The sequence below is a fragment of the Cebus imitator genome, unplaced genomic scaffold (genome assembly GCF_001604975.1).
Source record: "Cebus imitator isolate Cc_AM_T3 unplaced genomic scaffold, Cebus_imitator-1.0 Scaffold192, whole genome shotgun sequence".
Classification (NCBI taxonomy): domain Eukaryota; kingdom Metazoa; phylum Chordata; class Mammalia; order Primates; family Cebidae; genus Cebus; species Cebus imitator.
Window position 1 is genome coordinate 467196 of NW_016107507.1, and position 18758 is coordinate 485953.

Below are 18758 nucleotides of genomic sequence, written 5' to 3' on the forward strand. Positions count from 1 at the left end.
CTGTGTGTGTAACCTGCCTCACTCTAGTTTTTCAACAATTCAAAAAAGAATTGCATGTACCTTTAGCAAACAGATGCAGTTATTTCTTTCATCTGATAATAGTAGCAAGCAACAAAATAAAAAATCTATGAGAAAGATGTTGGCTTTAAAAATATAGATACTACCTGTTTGAACTCTGCATCTAACGAATTTTTAGAATATTTGCAGTGCTACGCAAAGACTATTTAGGGAAGGTATACAGGAAATGGATAATACTCTACCAATCTGCAGCTGTCTCACATATTATATAAAGAATGAACTCGTAACAGTGAGAAAAGGGTATATAGTGCCTTTATGAATACTAAAAAATACAAGTCAAATTCCTAGAATATGTATGACTTGATTTTATTATAATTATGAAACCCATTAACCTATTATTCTTTTAAATACAAGCAAAAATACAAGATACTGTCATTATCAGTTAGCTTTAATAGGCTCAAGAAACAAAATAGTCTCTTAAGTTTTATTTAAAAGTAAAAAAAAAAAATAAAAGTTCCCCTAAAAAAAAAAAAAAAAAAAAAAAACCAAAAACCTTGAAAACAATTTCTAGTTAATGATGGTGGAGTAAAATCATTTTGTTACTCTCTTTCCTTGAATGCCAATGAAAAGAAAATCAAACCAAAGGTAGAAAATGTCAACTTCAAAGAAACAAGGAATCAAACAAAATTCAAACTTGAGATTATGAAGCATGCGTGCCAATTGGTGTAGATAAATCAAAATGAAGAAGGAACCAGAGAGCTGACCCCTTAGATCATTGCCAAGAAACAAATTGCTCTTAAACCCAATTATAAGAATGTGCCCAAGCTATCTAAGGATTCTTTGATTAGAGCTGAGATCTACAGATATGGACAGTCCAGGAAATGTTCAACATTGCAAAATGACAAAAAAGGAAAAGTTGAAGGAAAATCATAACAAACTGAATATTCATGTTGTTTAAGAATTAGCTCCTGAGCATGGGGAGACTACTGGAGGTAAAGTGAGATGAAGAAAAAAGATACTGAGAATGCTAGGATTCAACACAGAAAAAGCTTAAATAGCTTTACTGGGAGCCATTCTAAGCTTCTCAATGGTACAACATTTGAGGACAGATGGGCTCCCAAGAAGAAGTAAGAAACTGGCAAATTGTTATTCTAGACAACAAATTTAAATTGCAGACTGCTTCAGGTATCTCCCTTCAGCCATTCCTACGCTATTCTTCAATGAATAGCTAGCACCTTTTGATGACAAATAATCATCAGAAACAAAGCAACAATGAACTTAACATAGACACTGGGGAGGGGGGCAGGAAGGAGCAAAAAAAGGAATGTAAAAGCAATGATAAACATAGATCAGCAAAGAAATAACAGGAAGAGATACTCAGTTTTCCACTGTCTCAACGTAATTACTGAAAATATACTGGAAAAATATTACAGCGATTAGGACCATATTAGAAAAAACAAAAAATTATAAGACGGAAGGGTGAAAAGACAGTAGTAATACATGTGAAATACATAAGAGGAAAAATACAAAATGCAGTAAAATATAAAGACAATGGAAGCCGAGTGAAAAAAACTCCAAGCAAATATTAAGAGAATCAGACTTCCACATTCACGATACCCTCTCTTCTACAATATGCCCAGCATTAAATGCAAGAAGATATGAGACATGGAAAACAAAAACAAAGAATATCTAATATATGCATAAAATTCCTGGAAAAAACAAATGGAACAGAAAAACATTCAATATACAATGGAAGAAAACTTTTATATAAAAGGGAACATACTTTAACTCAGGAAAAAAAATAAAACCTGACACAGAGCATTCAACTCTGTAACATATTATAAAGAATTTACTAAACTTCAAAGATAAAGGAAAAACCATCTGGATAGCCAAGAAAAAGCAAGTCAGTTAGTGGGCAATAAAAATCTGATTAGTCTCGTAATTCTCTAATATAACACTAAAACCCAGCAGTGGGTAAAGGAATGTCTGATGTTAGATCGGACTCTTTATTTTCCTGGCCTTGTCTTTCACATAAAGGGACTTCAGCTAAAATAACTTTCTTGCCTTCTTTCCCTACCTCTTATTCAACCCTCCCCGTGTGAAGAGGAGTGATGAGTGAATCTGAATAAGAAACTGAGAATTGGCTCAGTCCCATCCTTTCTTTCTTGTTGAAGCTTTGCATGTATAAATGGAGTATTCTGACCAACATTCTACCAGTGGTAAATATAGTGGGGAAGGCTGAATTGGGAAATAAGTTTAATTTTGAGGTGATATATTAAAAAATCCATTTGGCTACAAATCTAAGCTATGCCTTCAGTGCAATTGTTTAACAGTAATAAAACTAACATTATAATTATCATCTTTTTGTCTCCTAAATTTGTGTCTCATTTTCCAATTCAGTGGGGGAAGAGAATCATTCTTTTTTGGGACACCAAGAGCCACAAAATTCTAAGGGAAAGAAAGTATATATAAAAATTTATACCTGGCCAAATCATATAAGCATAAAAGCAAAAAAAACCACCAATTATGGAAGGACTCAGAGAGCACAGTACCCATGAAACATTTTTGAAAAATCAACTAGATTATGATATCCAGCCAAGGGAGAAATGAATATAGAAATGGAGAGGTCCAGTATAATCTCTATGGAAAATAGTATGGAGATTTCTCAAACATCTAAAGTACATCTGCCATTAGATCCAGCAATTCCAATACTGAGTACTTACCCAAAGGAAAAGAAGTCATATATGAAAAAGACACCTACGTGTGTATGTTTATCACAGTGTAACTCACAATTGCAGAGATAGGGAAACAAACTATCTGCCATTAGATCCAGCAATTCCAATACTGAGTACTTACCCAAAGGAAAAGAAGTCATATATGAAAAAGACACCTACGTGTGTATGTTTATCACAGTGTAACTCACAATTGCAGAGATAGGGAACCAAACTAAGTGTTCATAAAACAATGAGTGGGTAAAGAAAATGCCGTGTGTGTGTGTGTGTGTGTGTCTACACACACACACACACACACACACACACACACACACCCCCATGGAATACTATTCAGCCATAAAAAAGAATGAAATAATGTCTTTGTAGCAACTTGGATAGAACAAGTAGCCATTATGCTAAGTGAAGTAACTCAGGAGTAGAAAACTGAATATCGTATATTCTCACTTGTAAGTGGGAGCTAAGCTATGGGTACAAAAAGGCAGAGTGGTATAACGGACACTGCAGACCCAGAATGGGAGGGTGAGAGGGAAGTGAGGGCTAAAAACAACATATTGGGTATAACGTAAACTACTGGGGTGACCATGCACTAAAACCTTAGACTTCACCACTGTACCATTCATCCACGTAACCAAAACCCACTTGTACCCCTAAAGCTACTGAAAAAAAAGAGAAAAGAAATGCAGAGGTCCTATTAAAAGAACCGGAGATTAAAATCTTTTAAAAATAGAAGAAAATGAAAGAAACATTAATCATTCAAATATAATATAGCTAACAACAGGCAAATGAGGATGAGGGGTGGGTAGGGAAAAGTTTAAGTATGCCTATTTCCAACATTTAGTAGTAAAGATTCAAGAGACTTAACAACAAATGACTTCAATTTCTTATGTTTTTTTTGTAATCTTTCACTCACTTTTAAATTTAGAGGTATCAATTAAGATCTAGTATTTCTTATGAAGAAGCATTAATCAAAAATTCATTAAGTCCTTGATTTCACATAAATTTCTAATTATTCTGTTGAATTCAAAAGAATAAAAGTATTTTATTTTTAAAAGTATACTTGTAAAACTGGTGAGGCTAAACTATGGTGCTTAAGTTCACACATACGAATGATAACACTATAAAAAGAAAAACACGGGAAGTGATTAATATAAAAGTGAGGATAATGGTTACACATGGGAGAGAGACGGACTGGTTATGATTGGTATGAAACAAATAAGGAGGTTTCTGGATGGCTGGTTTTGCCTAGAAGTGTTCACTTTCTAATAATTCATTAATCTACATGTTTCATTTATGTTTTTCTTTAAGTTTTATTTTATAATAAAAAGGTTTTTAAAAGTATGTATCTTAAAATTCCATTTATGCCTCTCCATTTGTCCTTCTACAACATAAAATGCACAGATAAATGCATGGACTACTGTTCACTGTGTGGTAACAACTAGTTTCTGGGTGATGAAATTTGGATATTCGGTGTTGTCTGCTTTGTAACATCATCATCATCTCTCTTCACTGTTTGACTTAATATTCATGTTTTAATGTTAAAATATTTCAGACATATAAAAAGCATATAGAGTAACATTATGAACACTAACCACCAAGCTTTAAGAAATACAACGTTAAAGTGAAGTTTCCTCATTCCCTCCTTCGCTGGTTTCATTTCTGTTGCTCTGCTGTCAGATGTAATGGTATTGGGTTTTGTAGTTTGTTTTTAAGAGACAGAGTCTTCCTATGTTATGCAGACTGGATTCAAACTCCTGGGCTCAAGTGACCCTTCTGTCTCAGCATCCCAAGTAGCTGGGATTACAGGCATGTGCCACCATGCCCAGCATTGGTATCTTTAATTTGTTGATCATCGTTCCAATCCATGTATTTACACTGTTAGCATATATGTGCACATGCACAAACAATTTATTATAGTCTGTCATGTTCTTAGGCTTTAAATTGGTATCATGTTGTATGTATGTTTCTGCAACTATTTTATGTACTGTTTTCGACCATCATCTATATCGGGAAAGTTGTTAATTTAAATGTTGTGTATTAATCCCCTTAATAAACTAGTTTATCCATTGTTTGTATTTTTTCACTATTGTCAACAATGAGGTAACAAAAAATCTTTTTTTGTGTTTTGAGATGGAGTCTTGCTCTGTCGCCCAGGCTGTAGTGTAGTGGCAGGATCTTGGCTCACTACACCTCTGCCTCCCAGGTTCAAGCGATTCTCCTGCCTCAATCTCCTAAGTAGCTGAGACTATAGGCATGTGCCACCATGCCTGGCTAATTTTTTTGTATTTTTAATAGAGAGGGGGTTTTACCATGTTGGATAGGCTGGTTTCATTCTGACCTCAAGTGATCCGCCTCAGCCTCCCAAAGTACTGGGATTACAGGCATGAGCCACAGTGATGGGCAGGTAACACAAATCCTTATATATAATGCCAGAGTTTCCCTGCAGTATATTCTTAGAAAGTATAACATCACAAGATGAACAAATTATTCACCTTAGAGATAAAATTAATAAAATTGAGTAAAGTGGATGAACCATTTTATTCTCCTTCTATAGTTTATGAGAGTTTCTGCTCTTGTCCAGAAGTTAGATCTGTCTTAGATTTTCCAATGTGATGATTAATTTGTATTTCCTTAGTAACTAGTTTCATCCTCCAAAAAGGGGCTGAACATCTTCTCACATGTTTATTGAATGTGTTCTGCTGTGATCTGCCTTTTCATATTCTTTATCTATTTTTTCTCTTGGGTTGTTTACCTTTTTCTTATTGAGTTACAGGCTTTTTATTTCTTATGTATTTTTTTATCCTTAAAATTGTAATGTATTGTGTGTGTGTGTGTGTGTGTGTGTGTGTGTAACTTTAGTTCTCAGGAAGTCTCAGATTGAAAATGACATCATACACCATCACACTAATGACTGCCACTGTCAATCTCCTGTGTACTGGCTCTGTTAGATGCTTGTCAGATGTGAGCCGTTCACTCTCAGAAACACACACTGAAAGAATTCAATTATGTTAAGTATTTTTAAAATTATGAAATAATCTTATACTTACAGAAAATTTTAAGTATTGCAAAAAACAAATTCCCTAAACCACTTGTAAGTTACTGACATGAAGTCCCATCATTCTTGAAAATTTTAATGTGTATTTCCAACAAGGACATTCTCCTACATAACCTCAATATAAACAAGATCAGAAAATTAACAGTAATAGTGTCTATAAAACATTTTAAAATAAAAAATAATTGTGATTATTCTTTTAAAGAAAATAATAAAGAACTGATGCTTAAGGTTTCTCTGTTAAATTATGGTATCCACTTGTCAACACATGGTAAGAAGGCAGCTTTAAACTCTATTCTCTCAACAAAAGAGGCATAAGTTAGGATTGACAGCATGTGAATAACTGCTTTCATTTTTTTTTCCTTATTCTTGACAACACAAGAGGGAATGAGATTAAACTGCTCCTGGAAATTTAAACACTGTATCGAACTTTCTGAGAATAATTGCTGGGAAAAGCTAGGAGTAAAATCTCCTTTGGCAATTTCTTTTCAAAGATCTCCTTCTGGAATAGTTTCAGTATAAATCTATTCAGAGGCTAGGGCTAACCTTTAAAAATCTCTTTTTAAGACCTAAGATTCTTTTATCTCTTTTTATCTAGTACAACTTATAAGTTATATATATTCAGTATTACTTAAGGTCATATTTATATAGCAAATATAAAAATAATAATAGGCCAGGCATGGTGGCTCATGTCTGTAATCCCAACACTTTGGGAGGCCAAGAAGGAGGATCACTTGAGGCCAGAAGTTCAACACCAACTGGGGCAACATAGCAAGACTCCATCTCTACTTTTTAAATAAAAAATTCAAAATCTAAAAAAAAATTTAAAAATAATAAATAGCCACTTTTTTTAACTATTATCTATGGATCAGGAACTGTTATTAAGTCAATGAGTTGTTCAATTTACCTTTAGAACAACCCTGGGATGGATCAGAGTGCCTTCAAAAAATGAGAGGAGAAAAACCAAAAACATTAAGTATAGATAACTTTTTGGGGAGTTTTCCTGAAGATTGGAAAAATAAAATATAGGTCATAGAGCTGAAGAAAGAAATCAAGATATATTTCTTTAACTTGTTTTAAGCAAAAGGAGATACAATAACACAACTGTATGTGAAGGGAAACAGATGCAAAGAAAGATACATTGTCAACCTGATGGAAAGAAGGCATCTGCTGAAGCAATACCTTGGAGTGATGGGATCTAATACAATTGCAGAGTGCTTGGTCTTTGTTGGGAGAAAGCATAGTTCATCTCTACCAACTGGAAAGAAGAATAAATATAAAGGGAAAAATGAGGAGACGGGGTGCCAGCAAGTAAGTGAGGGTGGATGTAATCTGTGGTCTTTTTTATCTTCTTTCATGGAGAAGTGTGTGTATGTAAATATCATCAGGTATGTCTTCATAGAAAAAGGTTTACAGACTGCTAATGAAGGCCTACTCTTCACTACCTTGACTCTACCTTCCTTTAATAGTTTTGTTTAGACATTATTACAGTTGTAATGTTCCCAAGAATTTCATCAGTTTCTATCTCCACAGTTAGTCACTATTTTTCCTGGGTACCAGGATTATCATAAAGCAAAGTCCAGAAAGCTAAGGTAGAGATGGCATTCCTTAAAAAATATTTTCAGTCTCAATAAGAAGTACATAAGGATTTTAGAAGAAAAATATGTTCTTTTTTTTTTTTTTTTTGCATCTGTTTCCTCTCAACTAAATGACGCTACAGTTTATGGATCTTTATCTAGAAGTTCTGAATATACCAATTGGCCAGTTCAACTCACTGATTAGACAAAAAAGATATAAATAAATTCTGAAACATAATTTCTTCTCTCATTTTCTGTCTACAAAAAAAAATGAGTCATTAGATTGCTTTGAAACATGAGTGTTCACACACTATTCAAAGGACTTCTCAGTTATAAATAAATAAAGAAGCTAAATATAAAACCACATCCATACCTCTCAAAGCTGACTGGGAAGGCTGAGTCAAAACTTTTACGTCTAATGCACTGTTGATATTTTCTTCTAAAGTAGCACAATATCCATCCACAACATTGGTAATAGTATCCTTCAAAGTTCCAAGATTATGGAAAACCTGAAGAGCTGTTCCGACTTGAGTTGGGTTCTTTAGAAAAGGTGGGGTGGGGAGGAAACAGATACAAATGGGAAAACAAACAAAATCAATATAAATATACAATTTTAAGTGGCACTTGAGCACTACTACCATATTTAAATACTATCATATTTTAAAATAATCAAAGACAAGACAAAACACAATTTGAAATGAAGATTATTTTTAATTATTTCATAAAAGACAAAGTTAAAAACTATGTATATTATTTTCCCCCTTAGCATTTTTGTCCTCCTTTAAAAAATAACAAGAAGTTTTGAAGTCTGCTGTATAATATTCGAGCTTATTTAAAATATACCACCAATCCCTATAAAAAGAACCATGCTAGAAATAATATTTGTTATTTCTATATTTGTTTAGACAATAAATAAATTCTGTGGCGCTGATTGAGGGCTGAACCATGTAGATTATGCATTATATTTCACTGACCCACTCATTCATTCTAACTACAAATATTTATACAGTGCTTACTGTGTATCTGTCATAGCTCTAAGTGCTGGGAAAACAGTAGTGAAACAAAACCAATTAAGTTTCTTCGTGGATCTTGTATCTATTGAGAACTGTACAAAACATAAATAAAACAGACTATCAGATAGTAACAAGTGTTATAAAAACGTTAAGTAGGGAATAAGAATAGAGAATGATGTGAATTATTATACAGAGATTATTAGTTGCAATGCATGTCTGAGGCAGTATTTAAACAAAGACTTGAGTACTGAGGGAAGGAGTCAAAGGAAGATGTTGGAAAATACAGATCTTTTTTTTTTTTTTTTTTTTTGAGACGGAGTTTCGCTCTTGTTACCCAGGCTGGACTGCAATGGCGCGATCTCGGCTCACCGCAACCTCCGCCTCCTGGGTTCAGGCAATTCTCCTGCCTCAGCCTCCTGAGTAGCTGGGATTACAGGCATGTGCCACCATGCCCAGCTAATTTTTTGTAGTTTTAGTAGAGACGGGGTTTCACCGTGTTGACCAGGATGGTCTCGATCTCTTGACCTCGTGATCCACCCGCCTCGGCCTCCCAAAGTGCTGGGATTACAGGCGTGAGCCACCGCGCCTGGCCCGGAAAATACAGATCTAAGCAGTGGTATTAGCAAAAGTGCTGAGATAGCCATATGCTTAGTATGCTAGGGAAACCACAAGTAGGCCATGATGGAGCAGAGTGATACAAATGGGTTGTTGGATTTGTGGCTAAGTTAATGAGTTAATTATCAAGCTAGAAGTTGGGACACTGACATATGCTTTCAGGCCCAAATAACTCAAAATCCTGTTTCACGCATTAGTCAGTGTCTGTTATTAGAGACACATGGTTAAAATGCCAAATTATTTCATTAACCTATTTTGTGGATTAAGTTTACTTTAGAAGGTTACCTATGAAATCTATTGGTGTTATTTTAATAATAGTACATGCTGCAGACATACACATAAACTCACACACAGAGGCACAGTAGAATCAGCTTAAAGAAAACAACAGGAAACATGGCTGGTGAATGACAATGCTCATTTGAGTTTTTTAAAAAAATAAGAAAAAAAAAGCAAATGGATATTATTACAAATTAAAATGTTCTAATAAAAAAGCTTAATTTACTATGGTCATAATAGAATTTAATTCTATTATATGTTGTACATTCTCTATTAATGCATACCAACAAAGAAAAACAAGCTACTTCATAAAAAAAATTACTTGCTTTTACTGTTATTTTCTTTTTTTCTTTCTCCCTAGACTGTTTTTTCTTTAAACTTTTTAGTAGAAACCCAAAATCCAAATTAGGCAGCTGTAAAGAAATTTCTCATGTCATTATTTAAGTGTATGTGTAATCCAAGAAAGCACTACTGGAGCAACATCAAAGAATACTTTCACCTCATAAAACTTGAAGACAGATATACTTTAAAATTATATTTATTGCCTTTACTATTCTCAAAGGCAAAGCTTCTCCACATACAGTATAGTTTCAGTGTCATCAGCTGAATGTACATTGCAAGATTTATGTATAAAATTTAAAAATACTTAAAATTTTTCACTTGAAACATCTAGCTAAAATAAACCACTCTTCATAATTCTCCACTCCAAAAATTACTAACTTCCAACTTCTCAAAACATGTTTGAAAAGGTTACTTCTCAAATCTGTCAGTGTTACTTTAATAGTATATTATATTACATATATAGCTTATCATTAAAGAAGTATATATTACAACACTACTTATAACACAATTTACTAGATTAATTTTAAACTTGTCAATTACCATGATCATTCTTTCAATTAATGCCATTTGTATTTATAGCTTAATACATAGATTATGCTAGTTAAAAAATCATAAAATAATTATCTGAAAATTCCTTAACACACATAGTATGCTAATTATGTAAGCACAGCTTTAATATCACAAAGTGAACACACTTAATTAACTGTCACCTGTATCACGAAGCTAAGTATTATTGGCACCTTTGAAACCTGTGTAGCTTCCCAAAGTTCACCTTGTCAAATATTATCACTATCATTACTTCTAACACCAAAAATTAATTTGGTTTTGAATTTCACATAAATGGAATTATACAGTTTGTATTATCTTGTGGCTTGTCCCTTTTACTCAACATATTATTTGTGAAATTCTTCCATGCTGTTGCATGCAGCAATAGTTGATTCATTTCTTATTGCTGTGCAGTATTTCATTGCAGTAATTTGCCTTAGTTTATCCATCCTACTGTTGATAAATAACTGACTTACTTCTACTTTTAGGTATTTTAATTTATGCTGCCATGAACATTCTATTATACCTCTTTCAACGAACACATATACATATGCATTTATGCAGGCGAGAGTAGAACTACTAAATCATAAGATATTAGTGTGCTGGGAGTTTCTAGATACTGCCAATTCTACAAAGCCACTGCAGCAATTTACACTCCCACCAGCAATATATGAGAACTGCGGAGGCCCCAAAAATTTGCCAAAAATTCAAATAATCGTTCCCTTTAATTTTGGCTATTATTTTGAGTATTTTGATTTTAATTTGTATCTTGATGATGACTAAGAAAGTTAATACTTCTTGCATGGTAATTATCTATTTAGATATCTTCTTTCGTGAAGAACTTATTCCTATCTTTTCCCATTTTTTTAACTACTTGTTTTTAGTCATTTACATATAAAGTTGTTTATATATTTTGGATACAATCACTTTGATGATTATATGTACTGGAAATATGTTCTCCCATTCTTAATAAAGTATTTTAAGGAAGAGAAATTCCTAATTTGAATGTAGCCTATTTTATCAATCTTACTCTCTATGGTTTAGCACTTTTGGTATTGTGTTTGAAAAGTGTTCCCCACTCCACATTCATAAAGCTATCTTTCATTCATAGAGTTATTCTTCTTGGTGGCTGGCAAGATGGCCAAACAGAAACAGCTCCGGTCTGCAGCCCCAGTGAGATCAACACAGAAAGTGTTTTGTAGATGTCTATAAGGTTTGTTTGGTCTGGAGCTGAGTTCAAGTCCTGAATATCCTTGTTAACTTTCTGTCTTGCTGATCTGTGTAATATTGACAACGGGTATTAAAGTCTCCCACTATCATTATCTGGGGGTCTAAGTCTCTTTATAGGTTTCTAAGAACTTGCTTTGTGAATCTGGGTGCTCCATATATATGTAGTGGGTGCATATATATTCAGGATACTTATACCTCTCGTTGCATTGACTCCTTTACCATCAAATGTCATGTCCTTCTTTGTCTTTTTTTGATTTTTCTTGATTTAACGTCTGTTTTATCAGACATTAGGATTCCAAACACTGCTTTTTTTTGCTTTCCATTTGCTTGGTAAATAGCCTACCAACCAAAAAAAGCCCAGAACAGATGGATTCACAGCTGAATTCTACCAGAGGTAAAAAGAGGAGCTTTGCCATTCCTTCTGAAACTATTCCAAACAACAGAAAAAGAGGGACTCCTCCCTAACTCATTTTATGAGACCAGCATCAGCCTGATACCAAATCCTGGCAGAGATCCAACAACAACAAAAAAATTTCAGGGTAATTGCCCTGATGAACATCAGTATGAAACTCCACAATAAATACTGGCAAACCAAATCGAACAGCACATCAAAAAGCTTGTCCACCCTGATCAAGTTGGCTTTATCCTTGGGATGCAAAACAGGTTCAACATATGCAAATCAATAAACATAATCTATCACATAAACAGAACCAATGACAAAAACCCCCTGATTATCTCAATAGATGCAGAGAAGTACTTCAGTAAAATTCACCACTTCATGATAAAAACACTTTAATCAACTAGGTATTGAGGGAACAATTTATACCTGGCGAACCATTTAAAATTTAGAACACACCTTAAATTAATAAGAGCTTTTTATAACAAACTCACAGCCAATATCACACTGAATGGGCAAAAGCTGGAAGCATGCCCCTTGAAAACTGGCACAAGACAAGGATGCCCTGTTTCACCACTCCTATTCAACATAGTATTGGATGTTCTGGCCAGGGCAATCAGGCAAGAGAAGGAAATAAAGGGTATTTAAATAGGAAGAGAGGAAGTCAAATTGTCTCTGTTTGCAGATGACATGACTGTATATTTAGAAAACCCCATCGTCTTAACCCAAAATCTCCTTAAGCTGATAAGCAACTTTACCAAAGTCTCAGGACACAAAATCAATGTGCAAAAATCACAAGCATTCCTATACACCAATAATAGACAAGCAGAAAGCCAAATCATGAGTGAACTCCCATTCAAAACTGCTACAAAGGGAATAAAATACCTAGGAATACAACTTAAAAGGAATGAGAAGGACCTCTTCAAGGATAAGTATAAACCACTGCTCAAGGAAATAAGAGAGGACACAAACAAATGGAAAAGCATTCCATGCTCAAGGATAGGAAGAATATGTACCGTGAAAATGGCCATACTGCTTAAAGTAATTTATATATTCAGTGCTATCTCCATCAAGCTACCATAGACTTTCTTCACAGAATTAGTAAAAACTATTTTAAATTTCATATGGAACCAAAAAAGAGCCCATATAACCAAAACAATTCTAAGAAAAAGAACAAAGCTGGAGGCATCACGCTACCCGACTTCAAACTGTACTACAAGGCTACAGTAATCAAAACAGCATGGTACTAGTACCAAACAGATATACTGACCAATGGAACAGAATAGAGGCCTCAGAAATAATGCCACACATCTACAACCATTTAACCTTTGACAAGCCTGACAAAAACAGGCAATGGAGAAAGGATTCCCTATTTAATAAATGGTGTTGGGAAAACTGGCTAGCCATATGCAGAAAACAAACTGGATCCCTTCCTTATACCTAATACAAAAATTAACTCCAGATGGATTAAAGACTTAAACATATGACCTAAAACCATAAAAACCCTAGAAGAAAACCTAGGCAACCTTTCAGGACATAGGCATGGGCAAGGACTTCATGATGAAAACACCACTAGCAATGGCAACAAAAGCCAAAACTGACAAATGGGATCTAATTAAACTAAAGACCTTCTGTACAGCAAAAGAAACTACCATCAGAGTGAAAAGGCTACCTACAGAATGAGAGAAAATTTTTGCAATCCATCCATCTGACAAAGGGCTAATACCCAGAATCTACCAAGAATTTAAACAAACTTACAAGAAAAAAAAAATCCCACCAAAAAGTGGGAAAAGGATATGAACAGACACTTCTCAAAGGAAGACATTCATTCAGCCAACAAACATATGAAAAAAGCTCATCATCACTGATCATTAGAGAAATGCAAATCAAAACCCCAACAAGATACCATCTCATGCCAGTTAGAATGGTGATCATTAAAAAATCAGGAAACAACAGACACTAGAGATATGGAGAAATAGGAACACTTTTATGATATGGAGAAATAGGAACACTTTTATGCTGTTGGTGGAAGTGTAAATTAGTTTAACCATTGTGGAAGACAGTGTAGCGATTCCTCAAGGATCTAGAATGAGAAAGCCATTTGACCCAGTAATCTCATTACTGGGTAAATACCCAAAGGATTATAAATCATTCTGCTATAAAAACACAGCCACATGTATGTTTACTACAGCAATGTTCACAAAAGCAAAGACTTGGTACCAACCCAAATGCCTTAACAATGATAGACTGAATAAAGAAAATGTGGCACATATACACACTGGAATACTACGCAGCCATAAAAAAGGATGAGTTTGTGTCCTTTGTAGGGACATGGAAAAATCTGGAAACCATCATTCTTAGCAAACTAACTCAGGAACAGAAAACCAAACACTGTGTTTTCTCACTCATAAATAGGAGTTGAACAATTAGAACACGGGGACACAGGGAGTGGACCATCACACATCGGGGCATGTTGGGGCATGGGAACTAGGGGAGGGATAGCATTAGGAGAAATACCTAATGCAGGTGACAGGTTGATGAGTGCAGCAGCCACCATGGCACATGTATACCTATGTAACAAATGTGCACATTCTGCACATGTATCTGAGAACTTAAAGTATAATTAAAAAAAGAAATTAAAAAGTAAAAAAGATAAAACATTTGTACATGAAAACATCCATAATTAGCATCAATAACATATTAAGTTAAATATAGCAAATATGAAAGAATGGTATGAACATAAATGCATCTTTGATAGAGAAAAAGTTTATCAGATTTATCAGTAAAAATTCTGACTCCAATAGACTAAGAATTCAAGGACACAAGTAATTGACCAAGTTTACGGAGTGGATTCTACGTGCCAAACATTGTGCTAGGAACAGGGAACACAAAGAGGAGTAACTTTCCCTGACTTCAGAGACTTTGCACACCAATAAACAGACAACCAACATTTTTTTTTAATTTCACCACTTAATAGAACCATTCAAATTTGGAAATTAATTTTATGTCCAAAAAAGTGGGACCTAGTTATGTAAACTATGGTACCAGCAAATACTTGATATTAAATACCTGGAGAATAGTGCTATGTTTTGAAAGAGCTTGGATAAGAAAACTCCACATAATAACAATATGGATAAAAATAATAATGCAAAGTGAACTCATAGTGTGATTTACCAGTAAAATTGACTTCCTTTTTCCCCTAGCCTTATTCCCTCATGAATCCAGACTACAGAGGAGAAGCAGGACCAATGAGTTTCTCTGACTACATGTCTTTTACCTGCAGTCTGGGGCAGATAAAATTTCACCTCAAGCCTGATTCAAAAAAAATTTTCACAAAGATTTTACGAATGAAGTTTCTTTCCAATGAAACAATATGTTTTGGTGTTTTTATTATCTAATAATCTTCATTCTATCAATAAAGAAAGAATGGAAGTATCAAAAAAATAAAATAATCTTTATAAATGGATTTAGCAGAAGATAGGAAGAAGAGCCCCCAAACATTAGTTCCTTTACTTTGATCCATTAGCATCACGCTATAGTGGAAATAACATGGGATTTAAAAATTATTCTTGGAATGAAAACCCAGCTTTCCTAAAGATAAGCTGTGTAACTTTGGGCAAATTACTTTATCACTCATCAAACTGTATGTATATAATTAATGTTTGCCTCCTCATCACATTTTATGACCTTTGTGGGAAGGTTCCTCATTTGTTTTGTTCACTGCTATACTCCTAGCACCCAGCAGAAGTCCTAGACAGGTGTTCAAGAAGTGTCAATTAAGTGAAAAACATGCAAATTATTATGATTTGGTTTGCTAATAAATTCCTTGTGAGACAAGTGCAAAAACTATTGAGACAACACATTCACATTATCTGGCATTCAGTAAAGTAAAAATATTGATTCTAACATCATTTATTAATATTCTAAAACTTTTAAGAATGTTAAGAATTCACTTTGTTCCAATTCCTAAGGAATTCTTATTATGCTACTTTACTTATCATAAAAATAAAGTTACACAATGGATACCATTTGGGTAGCCCTGAGGAAGTCAGCTCTTCCCTGTGTCTCAATTTTGTAAGACATTAAAATGATGATGCAAGATGAAAGGAGGCATTCCAAAAGCTGGCTGAAGATCTTTTTCAGAAAAACACAGATACAATTTTGATTCATTTGGATCAGACTAAGGCCTGGTTATTTATATTTTTCAAAGCTCTTCAGCTGACTCTGTTATAGTCAGCAACTACCTGAGAACCAGCATTAAGGAACCAACAGACTAAATGACTTTGCTGGACTTTAAAGGATGAGTGGTAAACAGACTATCACATGGAATGCTGTGTATATGAAAAAAATGTTAATTATTTTGTGATTATATAGTTGTCAATTAATTACTTATACACGTGGATGAATCTAAGGTGCCAGTGGGGCATACTTTGTTGGAAATGTGAACACTTTAGAAATGGAAAATCACAGGAACCTAGTCTAGAAAGCAAACTAAATTGAAGTAATAAATAATAAAACAGAAAAGTGATGGACACCTGTAATCCCAATACTTTGGGAGGCTGAGGCAGGCAGATCACCTGAGGTCAGGAGTTCAAGACCATCCTAGCCAACATGGCAAAATCTTGTCTCTACTAAAATTACAAAAATTAGCTGGGTGTGGTGGCAGGCACCTGTAGCCCCAGCTACTCAGGACACTGAGACAGGAGAATCACTTGAGCCTGGGAGGTGGAGGCTGCAGTGAGCTGAGACTGCACCACTGCCCTCCAGAACAGGTGACAGTAAGAGACTCCATCTCAAAAAAAAAAATAATGCATCATCTGACCTTTCAATATTTATGTTCTGATGGGAGATAAAGGCAAGTAACTCAGCAATTAGAATGTATTGTGAGAAATGAGCAGAGAAATGGAGGGATTAATGAAAACACATAGGAAGGGCAATTACTTAAACCTGGGGGTAAAGAGGGATAGAGAAGTGAGGTGATACTTCTTAAGAGAAGTAGTCTCAGCTATGAGCCCAACTGAAATAGCTAGAAGAAGGTGTCAGGAGTGGCAGTATGAAGGTATGGACGATGTAGAGTGGGAAGCAAAAGGGAAAATGGCTCCAAGCAGAGACACAGGATATAAAAAAGCCTGCGAATGACAGCATATTGGTGGAACCCAAATCCACTAACAGGACACCTGACAGATAAGAGACCTACACAAACACCTACTACAAATCCAGGTATCTACCTAAGTGGCTCTCCAACTCTGGTATAATAATTACTTGAGGGAAGCTTATAAAATGAGAAAGAGCATGTAGAATGTTTGGCGGGGGGTGCTGAAAAGCTGGGTTTTTTTGTTTTTGTTTTTTAAATCAGAGTGTGAGTTATACATGTTTGTTTACTATGTGAAAAATTCATTAAGCCGCACTTTTATGGTGCATGCACTTTTCTGTTGATTACATTTTTGAAATGCTAAAATAAATAGGAGGTACTTAACCACCTAAAACAACACTCAGTAATGATTTATAGTTAATTTTAGGGCAAAGAAATTAAAGTAAAACAATGTATGCATGCTTAAATTATTAAACATGAATCTTATGTATTTTTTAAAAGCCAATATAAGCAAGATTTATGCTTGTGTGTATATACAATCAAAATTGTGTCATTGTTTTAAAAAAAAAATCAGACTTTCAAAATATTGCCTAACATGAAATTTGTCTTGCTTTTGAATGTTGTTATAGACTGAATGTCTGTGTCCCCTAAAATTCATATGTTGAAGCCCTAACCAGTAAGGTATTGGTATTTAGAGATGGGGCTTTTGGGACACAAGGTTGAAGGATGTTGAGACAGCCAAGTGGGAAGGGGTCCTTCAAGAAACTCCAACCAGCCTGCCCACTGAGGTGGAACCTTGGGAAATCCATAAGGTTTGCAGCAGGGTGGAGCCTGGCCCCTCCTCTTCCTGTGCAGAGCCTGAGGTTTGAAAATCCAAGCAGGAAGAGCTCTAGCAGCAACTCTGGCCTTGTGAGAGTTCATGTTTTCCCTTTTTCACCCAATAACTCTGCTTTACTCACCCTTCAAACTGTCTGCAAGCCTAAATTTTCATGGCCGTGGGACGAACAAGGACCCCATTTTTAGCTCAACTAAGGAAAAGTCCTCCAACATTTTTGGCACGCAATGCAGAAGCTCCAGAAAAGGTGAGTGAAACGGGGACTCAAAACCTCCCACTGTTGCTCCTGAGTCTTTTCATCCTCGGACTTGTGAGGGTGGGGGAAACCATGACCCCTGCCCCCACCCCGTCATCACTCTTGGTCCTTTTCATTGCGTTTTCCTTCCATTTTTGGATGGGTCAGCAAGCAGCAGTTCCCGCGGAACCTCCCTCTGTGCCTGGGTTGGAAGGCATGGCCCAAGCGTCGCACACAGCAGGCTGGCTTGTTCCCAGTTAGGGACCACTGGCATCCCCTTCCCTGGCCAAGTGCTTCAGCTCCTGCTCCTTGGGACAGTAATTAAACTTTTCTCCCTGGTGGAAGAACCACTTGCATAAGAATAAGACGTTCTTCTCCAAGCATTTAAAAAAAATTTTTTTTCCTTTCCCCTTCTCTACCCAGTCACCAAGTTAACTTTTAAAGTTTTTTTTTCCTTCTAGAAGATGTTTTACTAGGCCAGGCCCCCCAACTGTCACTGTTTATACTCTGCAGAGCTTTAATTGTGAAAAAGGGTTTGTGTAGCTAGTCTTGGGCTGTGGCCAATCTGGTGTGCTTTGCACGTCTGTATGGTTTGTGCTGCAAGCCTCCATCTTGTTTCACCTCCCGGGGGGTGTGACAAGTAACCATTTGGCAAGGTTTTGTTCAGCAATCCTGCCTTAGGGGATGAGCTCTCTCTGATTCCAAATCTGCTTGTTTTCCCAGCTCTGTCTCTTAAAGGGCTGTACCTGGCAAATGGGTTTTATTCTGTGTGTGTACTGTGAGTGCCGTCTGTTAAAAAAA

General features: G+C 35.3%; 1 protein-coding gene across 3 annotated transcripts in view; it reads right to left on the reverse strand.

The window, feature by feature from the left end:
- Positions 1 to 18758, reverse strand: part of COG5 (component of oligomeric golgi complex 5) — a 368077-nt gene that overhangs the window by 153134 nt on the left and 196185 nt on the right. For all 3 annotated transcript variants that reach the window (XM_017546917.2, XM_037745106.1, XM_017546916.2), the window contains exon 8: positions 7750 to 7915. In XM_017546917.2, coding sequence (XP_017402406.1) covers positions 7750 to 7915 — 166 coding nt within the window. The remainder of the gene's footprint in view (positions 1 to 7749; positions 7916 to 18758) is intronic.